The sequence below is a fragment of the Pelophylax lessonae genome, assembly GCF_965119305.1.
Source record: "Pelophylax lessonae genome assembly, chromosome: 3".
Lineage (NCBI taxonomy): Eukaryota > Metazoa > Chordata > Amphibia > Anura > Ranidae > Pelophylax > Pelophylax lessonae.
The window spans coordinates 91,740,574-91,757,612 of record NC_138770.1 but is presented as its reverse complement, the minus strand read 5'-3'; the positions used below and the strand labels follow the sequence as shown (position 1 = coordinate 91,757,612).

Genomic DNA, 17,039 nt, shown 5'->3' with positions numbered 1-17,039 from the left:
GCAAACCCGCAGGATATAATAGAAGTCTATGGCTAAGTGCAGCAAACCTGCAGGATATAATAGAAGTCTATGGCTAAGCACAGCAAACCTGCAGGATATAATAGAAGTCTATGGCTAAGCACAGCAAACCTGCAGGATATAATAGAAGTCTATGGCTAAGCACAGCAAACCCGCAGGATAGAATAGAAGTCTATGGCTAAGTACAGCAAACCCGCAGGATATAATAGAAGTCTATGGCTAAGTACAGCAAACCCGCAGGATATAATAGAAGTTTATGGCTAAGTGCAGCAAACCCGCAGGATATAATAGAAGTCTATGACTAAGCGCAGCAAACCTGCAGGAAAGCTGCAAATACACTGCACTGCACCTGTGCAAATGTGGGTAAACTGCAGCACATCATTATGCCCAGTGTATGGCTTTACTCTGGCCTGAGGATTTCTTCCAGGGGCGTAACTACAGGGGTTGCAGGGGTTGCAATTGCAACCGGGCCCCATGCTCCAGGGGGGCCTGGACAGCTCCCCTGTACACCTGGATAATAGGGGTGGCGGGGCAGCATGTAGAGAAATCACTGTCCTCTTTTTTTTCTCCTCCTGTAGCTGCAGGAGTAAAATGGAGGAGATTGGTTTCTCTTTATGCTGCCCCCCCGCCACTCCTAGTCATAGGCAACTGTAATAGTCAGTGACATTGTAAAAAAATAAAATAAAATGATAAAAAATAATACAATCAAAATACCAAAAAATAAAAACGACTGACCCCCGGTGGGTGAACTTCCAGGATCGCAAACGTCACACTTGCGACTGGGCCTTGGCATTCCACCACCGTGGGGAGGCCCCAAGATGGCAGGAAGGGGGCCCACTGCAGAACTTGGGAGAGTAAAGGGCCCCAGGATCAGTGGTAAGAGTCCCAGACTTGAAGGGAAGGGCCCCGACCCGGGGTCCGGGGGACCTTTCATGGTTTCTTGCACCGGGGCCCTGAAGCTTCTAGTTACGCCTCTGATTTCTTCTTTCCTGCTGCTGGCACCACTCTGGAGACCACCATCTGGAATAAGAGGTGGAGTGCAGTTGGTATCACTCTTCAAAGGACAGGACCCAGGGCTACAGAGGAGGCATCAGCTTTTGCAGCTCTTGCTCCCTACTACAGCTCCAACTTTACACGTAGTCCCTCTGCATTGCACCCTGTTTGATCCTCTGGGATGGTGGGTCAGCAAGCCCAGACCCCGATCTACCAGTCACCTGTCTGATCTACTGGTAGATCATGATCTACAGGTTGCTGACCCCCCCCCCCCCCCCGCTGTATATGATACACTTTATCACTGTGGGTAGCTTTTCTATTGTTAAAGCGAGTAACTTTACAGCCTTTTATCACTTTTCATTTACCTGTCTCAGAAAGATGGTTAACATAGCTTTATGTTCACATTTTAAAGACCTATTATAGTAAATGCCGACCTTTAAATCTCGTTAAAAGTAATTATCAAATGGGAACAATATTTTACTTTAGGATTTGATTATGCTAACTTGAAATAATGAAAATCTAAGGACTTTAATAAAAAAAACACATTTACTTATAAATTTATGAATTAAGACATTTTTTTTCTAATTCAGTGGAGGCTTTTTGTGACATGCAATTTTTTACAACTAAATCAAAACAATTTTTTTTAACACAATACGATGAACATAAAACATAGTAAATTTGATTGCTTTCAGCTTTATTCTCCTCTGTAAGATTTTTTTCTCCATATGGCGCTTTTTCTGTATACCAAAATCAGATAACGTTGAATAAAAACAAGTTCGAAAAAAAGAAAATATTGAACAAAAAAAATCTGAAAGTTACATCCGCAGTGAAACCTGTTGGAGGTATGAACATCATTTGCATCATTATATATATTCATTTTTTTCAGAATTTAAAAACAAACTAAAAATGTGAAAAAATTTTTGTCAAATAAATTTACAGTTCAAGAATAAGTGATTTGGTCCCTTGTATAGTTTAAACTAAAGATATATTTATATGTATATATAAAAGAAAAAATAATCAGCAGCAAAAAAAACTCTGGATATTATTGGCCAGGCTAATCAGTCTTTTCAGTTTTGGCATCTTTGACCACAACATCAGAAGATTTTCGCAAGGGTCCTTTTTCCGAGTTTCCGTTTCCTTGACTGCCTTCTGTAACTCCCCCGGATTTGTTTGTCGTGTGTTTTTCCAAATAATTTAGCATTTCACTTAGGACTGTTTGGAAAGTGCTAAGAGCTGCGCATATTGCTGGGGTTCCAAAACCATGGGTGATCAAACTAAAATAGAAAAAGAAGACAAAACAAAGTCCATAAGTAAACATATAAATGAAATTCCCATGGCATGAGACTTTCAAAATGCCAAATAGTACAATAAATGCTAGCTACGTTAAAATTATTTTTCTTGTCTTTTATTAATAATTTTATCATTATTATTAGTTAATAATATCAATACATAATATTAATTAACCACTTGCTGACCGCCACAAGTACATATACTGCGGCGGTCAGCACCCGTGCAGGCAAAGTGACGTATGGGTATGTCACTCGCCTGCGAGCCAATAGAGGGCGAGCGCGCGCTGCCGGAGGCGCGCTCCCGCCCCCGCCCGTTCACGGGCTTCCCTGCGTGAGTGACCGAAGGGTCCGATGTCCCCCGGTCACTCGCGATCTCCCGCTAGAGAGGGAGAAAGGCAGGTGGCTAATGTAAACAAAGCCGCCTGTCATTCTCCCTGATGTAACAGCAGAGATCATACGATCCTGCTATGTAGGATCGTATGTCTCTGTGGTTACATCAAAAGCCACGCCCCTTTACAGTTAGAAGCACGCCCCTAGGGACGCACTTAACCCCTTGCTCTCTAATAAAGTTAACCCCTTCCCTGCCAGTGTCATTTTTACAGTAACAGTGCATATGTATAGCACTGATTACTGTAATAATGTCACTGGTACCCCCAAAAGTGTCAAAAATGTCAGTCAAGGGTCCGATCTGTCCGCCGCAATGTCGCAGTCCCGCAAAAAAAATCGCAGATCGCAGCCATTACTCGTTAAAAAATAAAAATAAAATAAAAATGACAAAAATCTTTCCCTTAGTTAGTAAACGCAGTAACTTTTGCGCAAACCAATCAAAATACGCTTATTGCGATTTTTTTTTACCAAACATATGCAGCAGAAAACAAATTGGCCTAAAATGTTAAAAAATTTTGATTTTTACATTTTGGGGGGGGGGGGGGGGGATTTCATATAAAAAAAATTTGAAAAATATTGTTATTTTTTCAAAATTATCGCTCTTTTTTTGTTTATAGCACAAAAAGTAAAAATCGCGCAGGTGATCAAGTACCAACAAAAGAAAGCTCTGTTTATGGGAAAAAAAGGACGTCAATTTCGTTTGGGTACAGCGTCGCACGACCGTGAAATTGTCCGTTAAAGTCACGCAGTGCCGAATCACAAAATAGACCCCGGTCTTTGAGCAGCCAAATCCTCCGGGGCTTAAGTGGTTAATTATATCATTAATTATATTTAGTCTTTTTTTTTTTTTTAGCCTGGTCTTTGTAACCTGGCCTTAAAAAAACTGGAGTAAACTGATAGTTGTTCCATTGAAATCTTTAGTCAAAGGCGAAAAGAAAAGTCAACAGGGCTACTAACGGTTTTATTTCTGTCAATGTTTCCTTGTCTGGTGAAGCCATTGTCATCAGGAATAAAACCTGCCAGGGGTTTAAATCCTCTACTACTCTATCCAGAACTGAAAAGAAACATTTTGTCTGGACATACACTTTAAAATTAATATTATCATTAAAACATTATTTTATTATTTGTGACACAATGATTGTTATATACACCATTACCAGCTTATAAGCTTCCAATGTCAAATTCAACAAAATGTCATACACAATATCATATTAAGTAATCATAATCAATATGATGTACTCTTATTAATCTGTCATTTTGTCATCATACTATGTGGCTGGAAAGATAACTGTACATCTTAAAAAAGAATGTATAAAGGGACTATAGTGTCAGCATAGAATACCCACCGATGGTCTATGCAGATAAATAAACATATCCTTTGAAATGAAATAAAAAAAAATACAAGCTAAAAACTGAAGAAAAAAAAATATGATGTAAAATAAGGTCTTACAGTTGGTGCTTAACTAATGCTGTTTACATAAAGTTAGAACAATCAATATCCTTGAAACATCACATGAGATTGCTCCAAAAATCAATTTATTTCTCAGAATTATGCAGTTACTCTACTGGGAGCATCTTTACTTAGAAAATCTCATTTACCTTGTACATTTCTATTGTGCCAAGAATGTATATTTTATAATTAGAGAACAATGATGCAAAAAAAAAAAAAAAAACACATGTAGCCTTATATCTCACAAGGACTTTCATTGAGCTCTCTGTGCTTGATTTCAGGTATCTGCAGAACTACAGCAGGCAAAGTTCCCTCGCTCCCAGTTAGATATACACTTTGAGGGTAATATTTTGTGCACACCTGATGATCATCTAGCTGTATGACAAAAAATATGGGGCACTCCTTAACATTATGGCGTTCAGGGGCTTCCAGAGAAGGGTATTGTTAATTTCAAAGCATGCAAAGACATTTTGGACAATCCAGACATGGGAGTAAGTCACACATGTGCAAGTCACAAGCAAGACTCAAGTCTTAACCTTCAAGTCTCAAGCAAGTCACAAGTTACTGTGGCGAAAAGCAAGCAAGTCAAGTCGAGTCCCTGCTAGAAGTCAAGTCAAGTCAACTCATTTATTTTGGTCAAGTCACAAATCAATTCAAAATACTGATCTACCCCAATTTTCACCTTTAAATCAGTTAAAAGTCAGTGGTCAGGAAAAGTTTTGCTTTATTTTCAACATTAACAAAACTGCTTAGTGCTTTTTTCTTGGCATATTGAAGAAACACGTTGAATGCCCAAACAGCTCAAAATCCTTCATCCCGTCATGTTTCCACACCACAGCCACTAAAAACATGTTAAGTATTTCCATTGGTAAACAGCCGGTGTCCTAAAAATCAGAACACACTGAGGTGTTTTAAGTGACTATGGTGTCAGAAACATAACAGGCACATTCATTTTTCTTTAACACATCTTGAGAAAATGCAAATATTTAATAACTTAAAAAGTAAAGTCATTTGGAGTCATATGTCTCAAGTCAAAGTCAAGTCTCAAGTCATGAATACCAAGTCAAAGTAAAGTCGAGTCTTTTATTAATTTTAGTTAAGCAAGTCTCAAGTCCTCAAACTGGTTACTTAAGTCTGACTTAAGTCAAGTCATGTGACTCAAGTCCCCCACCTCTGGGACAATCTTCCAACCATGTTTCAACAGTTTGGGAAAGCCTCTTCTTGTCCCAACATGGCTGAAGACATGGTTTCATGGGATTAGTGTGGAGGAACTTGAGTGGCATCTACAGCTCTGATCTCAGCCCTAATAAACTCCTTAGGATGAATTGTATAATTTATTGTGAGGCAGGTCTGACTTCATATTTTTTTTTGGTTGAATGACCAAATTCCCACAGATACACTCCAAAATCACGTCAATCCTTCCCAAAAGAGTGAAGGCTGTAGAAGTAACAAAGGGGAACTTCATTTTAATGCCCATGGTTTTGTAATGGGATGTCCAAGAAGTATAGATGTTATGGTCAGGTGTCCACAAAGCATTGGCCACATAAAGTTATTGGTATTATTAGAAATACAACAGGAATGGGGCCACCTGAGGTTATTGAGCTCACTTAAATCGCAAAGTGGGTAGGTAATGAGCCAAAAAAAAAAAAAAAAAACAGCAGGCATATCCTGCCTCTGTAGACCCCAACAATATTTAAAGCCAATAGGTTTGTCAGACCACTCATAGCTGAAATAATAAAGTGGGATTACATGTTCAGCTTTAGCCTTTAGCCTTTACAACTACTTTTTTTTTTTTGGTGAATTGGCTCTTTACACTTATACAGATTAATGTAATCTGTCTTCATTAGTTATTTAGCTTGCAAAAACGTTCTGGACTGGTCCTACCGCCATTTTGGGTCTGTAGGCCTAAGTTACTAAGAACCATAACTAATCTAACAGGTTCTCATTTCCCAGAGATGTAACAAGTAAGCCCTATCCCTATGTACAAAACCCAAATACAATGGACGCTTAAAATGCTTGCTAAAAACCCAGAACTGAACTATGTACTTGCTAGTTCTTTAATTTAGAACACAAATGGCTTTGCTTCTAGCAGTCTACTTCTAAGCACGCATGCCTCAGCTTATTGTAAATCAATTAGCTTAAAAAAAGAGGGGTGCATGAGTCACTTTTTTTTTTTTTACAAAGCCAAGCTAAGCCTGGTAATTATGTAACAAGGTACCCTATGGCTCCATCTGCTGGCTGGAAATCATGCATATTAATTATTTACAGGTAATAATTTACCTTTATCTAACAAATTCCTAGTCCTTTGAAAGACAGAATGCATATTGAGTAAATGAGAAACTTCTTTCAAGTAATTAGAGTTGACAATTGTAATGGCGGTGATCTGCGATTTTTGCCGGACTGCGACATTGCAGTAGACAGATCTGACCCCCAACTGACATTTTTTACACTTTTGTGGGGTGCCAGTGACATTACTACAGTAATCAGTGCTAAAAATATGCACTGCTACTGTACTAATGACACTGCCAGGGAAGGAGTTAACACTGTGGGTGATAAAGGGGTTAACTGTGAGCCTAGGGGCGTGATTCTAACTGTATGGGGGCGGGGCTTGTGAAATGATCACAGAGACCTGTGATCCTATATAGAAGGATCACAGGCACTCTGTGATCATTCCAGAAAGAAGAACGATCAGCTGTGTTTACAACAGCTGACCGTTCTTCTCTCTCAGCGGGGAGCGATCGCGAGTGTCAGGCGGCAATCGGAGCCACCTGCCCCATACATCGGAGTCCCCGCTGACGAGCGGGGGCGGGAGCGCACCGCTAGCGGCGGGTGGGGGGGGGGGCCCTAGCTGCAGGCACACGACTGACGTAGACCTACATCGGTTCGCATAGGAGGGCCAGCCTGACGCAGTAGATCAGTGGCGGGCGGTCCAAAACTAGTTAAATGTAGCATGCTCCTATGCACTCACCTCCTGCCATTAGTTCTCCCCTCCACTTTGACAGTGGACGGGGGATCTTATCCCTGCACCCCCTGTTACAAGTTCCATTTTCCACAGCGGCAGATGTACTTTTAGTTTGAATGGTCTGCGAGCCCACTGTTTAGCAGCACACTTAATTCAGTCTTCCTCTAGCTTTGTAACTGAAATGCCATATGGGATACAGGCACAAGGCTAGAGGAAGATTGTACTGACATTGCACCTGCGATTGTGCTAATTGCGGGTGTAATGTCAAGCAGACTCTAGTAAAAGAAAATATTACATAGTTACATAGTTACATAGTAGGTGATGTTGAATAAAGACAATAGTCCATCCAGTTCAACCTGTGTAGGTGTGTGTGACTGTAATCATCTAACATAGCCTTTAATCTCCTGATCCTTGAGATGCAAGTCTAAGAGTCTTTTGAAAGTCACCATACTACCCGCAGAAACCACCTCTTGTGGTAGACAATTCCACAATCTTGTAGCCCTAACAGTAAAGAACCCCCCACATCCCTCCTGAGGACTGGCGACCAGAACTGGACAGAATACTCCAGATGCGGTCGGACCAGAGTTTTATAAAGTGGAAGGATTATAGTCTTATCTCTGGAATACATCCCTTTCTTTATGCATGCTAATATTCTGTTGGCTTTGGAAGCTGCCGCTTGACATTGCATGCTGTTGCCTAATCTATCATCAACCAAGACTCCCAGATCTTTCTCCATTTTTGATTCCCCCAAGGGTTCCCCTCCTAACGTGTATTGTGTTTTTATGTTTTTAGTCCCCAAGTGCAAAACCTTACACTTCTCCACATTAAACCTCATTTGCCATGTCGTTGCCCACTCCGTAATTTTGTCCAGGTCATTCTGTAGGATATCTGCTTCATGCTGTGCAGTTATTGCCCTGGCCAATTTTGTGTCATCTGCAAAAACTGATAACGAACTACTGATCCCGTCCTCAATGCTGTTTATGAATAAATTGAACAAGGTCGGTCCCAAGACTGAGCCTTGGGGGCCCCCGCTTACCACCTCAGACCAGTCTGAGTATGCACTGTTTATTACCACCCTTTGGACACGGCCTTTTAGCCAGTTCCGTATCCAAGAGCAAACCTTGCTGTCGATACCTGCAGACCTTATTTTATAAATTAAGCGCTTGTGGGGAACTGTATCAAACGCCTTAGCGAAATCCAAGTACACCACATCCACTGGTCTGCCCCTATCTAGCTCACAGCTCACCTCCTCGTAGAATGCTAAGAGATTGGCTTGACAAGAACGCCCATTTGTAAACCCGTGCTGGTTACTACTAATGATGTTTTTGTCTTTAGCATATTCTACGATATAGTCCCTTATCATCCCCTCCAAAAGTTTACAAATTATTGATGTCAAGCTGCACATTTTTTTACCTGAAAAACTATGTGCATTTATTGTTTTTATTCATAGGAAACCATTATGTCAAATGACAATTCTCTTACCTAAAATGCGTTAGATGTCTCTGAATGTCAAGGTCTAGGATTGGAGTGGGTCTAGAGGAGCCCAAAGGCGATCTGTCTTGACTTAGGAGATCTTGAAATTCTTTGCAAATTTGCCTTTAAAAAAAAAAAAAATAAATAAAATGTTATTATTACGTTTTTTTTTTGCAAACAATCATTTTTTTACAAGTACATTTAAACAAAACCTTTATGGGTAAGCTCCAGTGATGACGCCAGGTAATTCTGAAGACTCCACAACAAGTTACGGTAAATGTCTTTTGAATACCTTTGACTCGCTCATTCATTCCATTTGTCACTTCCAGTTGTAAATTTCCAAACTGGGCCATCAAACTCCTTGACCACTCTCTCATAATCTCTCTCCTTCACTACGATAATATTCTCCAATACAGAAAACTACTAAAAAGACTTCCATATACACAATGCATCATAAATACTGCTACAAGACTTAAAGAAGACTTCAAGGTATGGATATTTTATACAAAGTTACATTCATCCAGCTTGGACCAATGTCATTCATTCTCATGAATGTGAGATTTGGCTCACCGATTTTTCCAGCAGTTCGTAACAACATACAACTCACATTTTAGGCATCCCCTGCAATAGAAGTTTGAGTTTTGGTGAGATACTCCCCAAGGGTTAAATAATTCTAAAGTGCTGCAAACACTGCATCGGACCACTGACAGTGCACCGTATGATTATAATGAACCAAACCCTTACATTTAGAATTAGTCTGCAAAGGACATGGTGACACAAACAGCTATTTCTTAAGAGCAGAAAAAGGTAGGAATCTGCTACAATGTTTGTTAAAACCCCTGCAATTGGCATATAATCAACCAGATGGGATTGTAATTTTCTCAATAAGCTTGACAAAGTAGGCCTTTTATATTTGGTAATGTGCTGGCCAAGGGTATTGCATATTTGAAGGGATGTTGCAATGTATTTAGGAAGCCAGCCCTATGCAGTTGTGTTCCTAGCTAAATTGAGTGTGTGTTACTGCTAGTTTTTAGCCAGCATGGGCATTTTTTGTGGGCTTTGCAGGTATTCCCAAAACCCTCTCTCCTATTGTGGTGATCAGCTACTAAAGGCAAAAAAACTAAAGTGACCGGGGCCCAACTTATTTTTTGTCTCACTAAAGACCAAGATGATAACCCTGTAAACCATTTTCAAGTCTCAAGGAACTCCAGCTAAAATCAATTTATTGGAGGTCAGGGAAAAAAACAATTTCTTACAATTATTGCTAGATAGGATGAAAGCATCTCTTACAGTCAGCTAAAAATATTGTTGTCCTGCAGCTGGCTCTGTCAATTGACATTGTCCCTGGCATCATGTAGACTCCCTCAAATTGGAGGTCAGTCAACCACTGCTCAAGGAACCCCTAGCAATCTGTAAAGAAACCCTAAGGCTCAATGGAACCCTGGAAGGGAATGGTGGCTCTAAACAATCTGGGCCACCTACCCACCTACTACTTGTTCAGGGGTAAGGGGGTGCTACATGTGTCCTGCAGTTGGCTCAGTCAAGTGACATTGGCTCTGGATCCATGTAGACACACTCAAATTGGAGGTCAATCAGCCACAGCTCAGGGAACCCTTAGCAATCTCTAAAGGAACCCTGGTTGAGAATTACTGCTCTAAACAATATGGGGCAATCTACCAATGATTCAGGGGTAAGGGGTGCTACATGTGTCCTGCAGCTGGCTCTGCCAAGTAACATTGGCTCTGGAACCATGCAGAAACCCTCAAATTAGAAAGCAGTCAGCCACAACTCAAGGAACTCTTAGCAATCTCTAAAGGAACCCTATGGTTCCATAGAACCCTGGCTGAGAATGGCTGCTCTAAACAAACTTGTTCAGGGGTGGGGAGGTGCTACATGTATTTTTCTTTTTACATGTATCTTTCTCTAACCTGTCTCTATATTTACCAGATCAAAACACTTACCGATCTGCTTTGACATTTGCCAAAATGAACACTAAGGCCCCTTTCACACAGGCGGACCATTGGGGCAACGGATGTCAGCGGAGACATGCCCGCTGACATCTGATTTGATCTGATCCGTCAAATCTGGATGCATGGAAACCCTATTTTCCATCTGTCCAGCGGATCAGATTGGATGGGATCAGATGAGAACGGACAGACGGTCCGCTCCCATCCGATTTCCCCATAGAGATGCATGGGGACCTGACAGCTCTGTCTCCGCACACAGCGCAGAGAACAGCTGTCATCCTCCTGCTCAGGGGGGGGATCGATGGATCGATCCCCTGCTGAGATAAACGTTTGACGGACTCATAGTGTGAAAGAGCCCTAAGGGGTTGATTTATTAAAACTGAAGAGTGCAAAATCTGGGGCAACTGTGCATGGTAGTCAATCAGCTTCTAAATTCATCTAGATTAATTAAGCTTTGACAACAAAACCTGGAAGCTAATCAGTTTCTATGCACAGCTGCACCAGATATTGCAATCTACAATTTTAGTAAATGAACACCAATGCATACAATTGTTTGTTCTTTTCGCAAAAAAAGGTAGAATTTTACTTATAGTAAATGTTTTTTTATTATTACCATATTTCATATTGATTATTTCCCCGCAGGTCATCTTTATGAAGGAGCTATATCTTCACCTTGACAAAGAGGCCTTGAGATGTTAGTTCATTGTATTTCCGCCCCTGGAGCCGTGGCAGTTATTTATAAGAATGATCTTTGCAATTCTGTCAGTGATTGGCGCTCAACACAATATCTCCCTGTGTAAAGCTCCATGGTTGGACTCATGAGAAATTAGTGAAATATTTTACCACTGTAGTCCAACAATACATTGCCAGTCTGGATGTAAGATGATGTTTGTTCTTTAGAACACAACAAAAATGGGTTGATTTACTAAAGGCAAATCGACTGTGCACTTTGCAAAGGGCAGTTTCACTCTGCAAGTGCAGTTGCTCCAGAGCTTAGTAAATGAGGTAAAGCTTCACTTTGCAAAGAATACCCAAAGAATGCAAAGAAAATGAAAACAAAAAAATGGGATTTTTGACTTCCGTAAAATCCATGTCTCTGATGTTTATTGACGGACACAGCACCTGATATTCATAACCATTGGGTTATACTGCCCCCTACGGGGGTAGGACATTAGGCAGAAAATAATTCTGTCAACCCCCATGGGCAGTCCCACTCAGTTTTTGTTACAAGCAGTGTCAGGAGAATTATGACTCCACAGAGGGGTGGGTGCTGTGTCTGTCAATGAACATCAGAGAAATGGATTTTACGGCAAGTCAAAAATCCAATTTTCTCTTTCGTTCACTGACGGACACAGCTCCTGATATTCATAACCATTGGGATGTCCCAAAGTAGTGTTAAACATGAGGGGTGGGAACAACAAAAAAATTCACAAGGCAAAACATTAGCCAACCAGGCAACAGGAGCTCAACCAAACAACTGGAGCCTACCTGGAAAAAACAATACACCCTCAAAGAGGATCAGATCCTCTTAAACAGCAGCCTGCAAAGCCATGCAGCCAAAAGAAACATCTGCAGATGCCAACACACCCACTTTATAAAACTTTGTAAAAGTGTGCACTGACGTCCAGATGACCGCCTTGCAAACCTGCCTCACTGACACCTGATGACGGAAAGCCCAGGAGGCACTAAGAGCCCTAGTGGAGTGTGCCTTGACAGGGAAAGGAGGAACCTGACTCCTGATGGAATAGGCCTGAACCACTGTCTGTCTGATCCATCTGGAAATGGTCGCAGAGGAAGCGGACAACCCTTTTTGAGGTTCATTCGTGAGCACAAATAGAGATACTGACTTCCTGAAAAACTCTGTAGCTGCCAGGTACACCCTGATTGCCAGAAAATGTGCTGAAGGACCACTGCCAAAACAGAGAGTTGAGCCATCAGGGGAGCCGCATACAAAAAGTCATCACAGATGTCCCCTGGACAAGCTGGTCCGCTAGCTCGGCAAAGGCAGGGGGGAGCTGTTCCCCCTCCAGGTCATGGTGTATTAGCTTAGCCCACTCGGTCAGAGTTTGTGACACTAGGGCAATGGTGAATATCGGCCTCATTGCCGAACCAGCCAGAGTACATAGTGCGCTCCACAGCAGGGTGACCCACATCCGCGGTGGCTGAATCAGATTCAGGATCTGATGAGAAAGATGAGAAAGGGGAAGCCACCTCCACTCGGGACACAAGGGACTCCAGGACCGCTGTCAGTGCATGGATGGATAGTTGGGACCCAGAGGGACCTGCAACCTCAGAGAGGGGATCAGGTTGGGAAATGTGCTCCAAAGACTCCATGAGTCACCAGGGGGACCCCACAAAAGTGTAAAACACTGCTAAGGGACAACCCCCACCACGTTGGCAGCACCACCCAGACACAAAGCACCAAGTGATCCTGAGCAGAGAGGGAGAGGACCCCACCAGACTCAATACCCACAGAAAGAGTCACCTGCAGAGACCAGGAGAATGTGCACTACATGTGCAGCAATCAGGAAGTAAAATGAAGCAGGAGTCAGCATCAGGGGATAAGGAGGGACTCCCCCTGCTGAAAATCCTGGCCCACAGGGCCCCACTGTCATGGCCGCTGCTATTTCCATTGGCAAACTACAAGAAAATTTGCCGCCGGACTACACAAACATGGCCATCGTGTATAGAAACACTCAGGCAACAACAAAATGGCAGCCCTGCATGGCACCACAAGGCTTACAGGGATCCAGGGGGGAGACCAGGCCTCAAGGACATATCTAGGACAGGGGGCCCCCCTCCGCACAATTGATCGTCCGGTTGCCGGCAGCACACCCCCCTCAGCCCCCATCACCAGTTAGCACCCTGTCCCCATTCCAGGAAAGTGGCCAGACCACCCAAATAGCCCCAGCGTGGGGGGGTGAGGCATTTGGCAAGAGGGGGATGCCTTCGGGTAGGAGGGGAACCCGGGGGTCCGACCCTCCCAATGAGGGGCCCACGTCCACCCCAAACCCCTACCAGGAACAAGGCGGGCACCGCTCCAGACAGAACCCCTCTCCGTTAATATGGGGGGCTGTCGGGCAGGAGCAACACTGTGACTCGGACCGAGACCCGGTCGTATGCGTACTGGCGAGGCGTTTAACTCCATGGCCAACCCCAGTCCAGTGGGGCTATGTCGCAGCTGACCTAGCGCGGAGCTGAGGTATGCGCGTGCATGCTGGCCAGACTGGGGTGACCACTGGATCTAAATTATCCAGCCTGTCGCCCAGTCCGACAGTTGATTGTAGATCTCACAGGAAAAAATCCAGGAGAAAAAATGTTTCTATCTTAACAATTTTTGCTAGGACCAAAGATCCTAGCAGGGAAATAGGTCTTTACTCCTGACTAGGCAGAAAAAAACTGAGTGACTATAGCAGAGAGAGGGAGTATACCTCCTGGGACTGCCCATGGGTGTAGCCAGAATTCTTTTCTGCCTAGTGACCTACTCGTGTAAGGGGCAGTATAACCCAATGGCTATGAATATCAGGAGCTGTGTCCATCAATGAACGGAAGAGAAAAAGCATTTTTGCTTGCACATGATTGGATGATGGACGTCAGCAGAGCTTCTGCTCATTTACTAAGCTCTGGAGCAACTGCTCTTAGAGACTGCAACGGCACTTTGCAAAGTGCACAGTCTATTTGTCTTTAGTAAATCAACCCGACAATCTTTTCTATAGCTGGCCCATATGTTTAAACTTTATAGTGTGCTTAATATGATCTATAGTGCAAATGCACAGAAGGCAGAGGTGCAACTTTGAATAAACTTTTTCTCTTACAATAAACATAACATAACATTATACCAGATTACATTGATTCTAAAACCTGGATATTTTTTACTTTAATGCATTCTCTGCATTAATGTAAAGCACGTCCCGATATTTGCATCTATAGGTGATTTTGAACTTGTATACAAATATATTTTTTTTGCAATAACATACAAAATGGAAACTTTTGCTTACTTTGTGGCAAGGATCATCTTTTTCCTTGCTGTTTGCTCTTTCTGTTCCATGTGCTGTCTGGCCAAGTGTTCTCCTACGGCCTTTGCTGGAAACTCTGTTTCACAAGTATACCCGAAATCTCTGGCCAAATGCAATGCCTCTCCTGTAAAAAAGAACAAAAATAACTAATATTAATAACTAATATAATATCAAAATAAGACACAAATGTAGGGTTGAACATCCATCATCCAGATTACTTTTTATTTTATCTAATTACAACAAAAATTTATTTTTTTACTTTAAAGCTAAAACAGAAGCAAAAACAGAGGAGCATCCTCTGAAAAGACTCATAAGACAAAAGTTACAATTTGTTTATGTATCGTTCGCTATATTTGCATATCCATGTGTAATGTCTGGACAGCTCGGTGGCTACTTCACATCCTCACACTAGTACGATCCAGAGGTCCTTTTTATAGAATCATGACAAGGCTTATTACTTAAACTCAACTTCTTTTTGCTTTTTTTTTAAGGGTTCTGAGATTTTGAGATCTTCCTTTCTTCTGGAAACACAACAAGAAGTGAGAGACTATGGGGCTGATTTACTAAAGTAGACTATGCGCATAGAAAGTGCAGTTGCGCTTTACAAAGTGAAGTTGTTCCAGAGGTTAGTAAGGGGAAGCATTGTTGACTTCCATCATCCAATCATGTGAAAGCAAAAATGCTGTTTTTTTTTTTTTTCTTGCATGTGATTGGGTATTCTTTGCAAAGTGAAGCTTCGCCTCATTTACTAAGCTTTGATGTAACTGCAATTGCAAAGTTCACAGTCTATATCCCTTTAGTAAATCAACCCCTATTTCTCCAAAGTGAAGGAAATCCCCTGTTAGACAACTGTCACCGAAACGTGTATAACCACTAGATTTCTTTTCTGTTCCTCTTCTAGTGACAACTAAATTTTTTTTGAACATTTTTGATCATTTTTAACCATTTTATGTTCTACTGACTGTAGTTGCCAGGACCAGTAGAGAAAGTGAATTGACCAAGAGCAAAAATAACCTGAAACAGGTTGTATTCCATACCAGCTCTATCCGAAAAAATAAAATAAAAAAAAAGTTAGCTGGAGATATATTTCAACTATTGCTTTTTCCTGAACCTTATTTTTTGGCAGGTTAAGATGGGGTGGCCAGAGTTTTACTTGCCTGACTGGTAACAATGGGGCTTTTTGTCATTACTAATACAAGTTCTGGGCGCTCCTCAATTACCCACACAAGAGCTCGTCATCTACTGAGTATGCTTTTTGAGGCATCAGAAAGTCAGGGGCCTGAGACTGAAACAAGGTTCATTTCTATTGGACCTGAGCAAATTGTAGCCCCAAGGCCATATGCGGCCTTTTGGCTGTCCTTGTCTGGCCTGTGATGCCTCCACTGTCAGCATGCCTCTCTGAGTCAGCTTCTTCAGTGAAGCATGCTGACAAAAGTCCATGTGTGGGGATCTGCAACTGCAAGAACTGGAAATAGAGAGCCTGAGGAGCTGGTACAGCGGGGAGGCTTGGTTCCGGTGGAAATGTCGTCTAGGAGATGTCCTGATGTTCTCCCACCACCTTCCTACCCATGAAAGTTCCTCCTGTGTTAGAGCCTGCATGCTGCAAACCTCAGGAGCTGTGCACCTGTTCTGCACTCCATGTCAGGATCTGCAGAAATCCCTGCTGTAACAATTTTAAGCACTCTCCTTCCGGTCAAAGTGCTTTTCAGGGAGCATTTGACAGGTGGTGAGGAGATGTCATCGCCTCCTCACTGCTACCATGGCCACAAATACATGAATTGCATGTGGTTGCGATGCATCCCCATTTGAACAGACCCATCCAGCTGTTATTTCACAGTGCGGGTGGGCAGAAAAATCAAGGCTCAGCTTCCGTTTTAACCACCCTCTGACTGCCCATCAGCAAGATACCTCTTTCATGAGCAGTTGTACCTATTATTACTAATGCCAGGTGTTTGTTTTCTATATGTTTAGTTTATGACCTTCCCAGATCCAAAATTAATACTTAGCAGAATTTGGTTGTAAAGGCTAAAGGTTTTTAATGCATCAAGGTAAAAAACTTTCAGTGCGCCCCTGCTCCACAGCTCTCCCCCAACACTCAAATGAAGCCCCTCTTAATCTAATGATGTACACAGGAGTCTTTCTCCCCTCATTGGCTGAGTCACAACAGTGGGAGTCAGTGGGCACCCACTGCTGTCAATCATAGTTGTTGAGCCAATGAAGAGAGAGCAGGGGGCAGAGCAGAGCCATGGCTCTATGTATCTTATGGATGCATAGACTGGGGCTCAGGAGCGAGCACGCACCATTACCCCTGTCGCAAGCGGCTTGCTATTGGGGGCACTGGTCAAGGGGGAGGAGCCAGGAGCACAGGCGGGGGACTTGAGAAGAAGAGAATTGGGACTGCTCTGTACAAAACCATTGAATAGAGCAGGTAAATATGAAATTTTTGTTATTTTTTTTTAAAGAAAAAACAAATCTTTAATATCA

The 17,039-nt window shown here is 42.3% G+C and overlaps 1 protein-coding gene across 4 annotated transcripts in view; it reads right to left on the bottom strand.

The window, feature by feature from the left end:
* Positions 1-1,618: 1,618 nt before the first annotated feature.
* The window catches only part of TFAP2D (transcription factor AP-2 delta), a 50,713-nt gene continuing 35,292 nt past the window's right edge, over positions 1,619-17,039 (bottom strand). For 3 of the 4 annotated variants that reach the window (XM_082251388.1, XM_082251389.1, XM_082251387.1), the window contains exons 6-8: positions 14,538-14,679; positions 8,582-8,695; positions 1,619-2,285 (exon numbers count right to left, since the gene is read on the bottom strand). In XM_082251388.1, coding sequence (XP_082107514.1) covers positions 2,066-2,285; positions 8,582-8,695; positions 14,538-14,679 — 476 coding nt within the window. In that variant the 3' untranslated portion in view covers positions 1,619-2,065. The remainder of the gene's footprint in view (positions 2,286-8,581; positions 8,696-14,537; positions 14,680-17,039) is intronic. The other variant, XM_082251386.1, reaches the window with a different exon arrangement.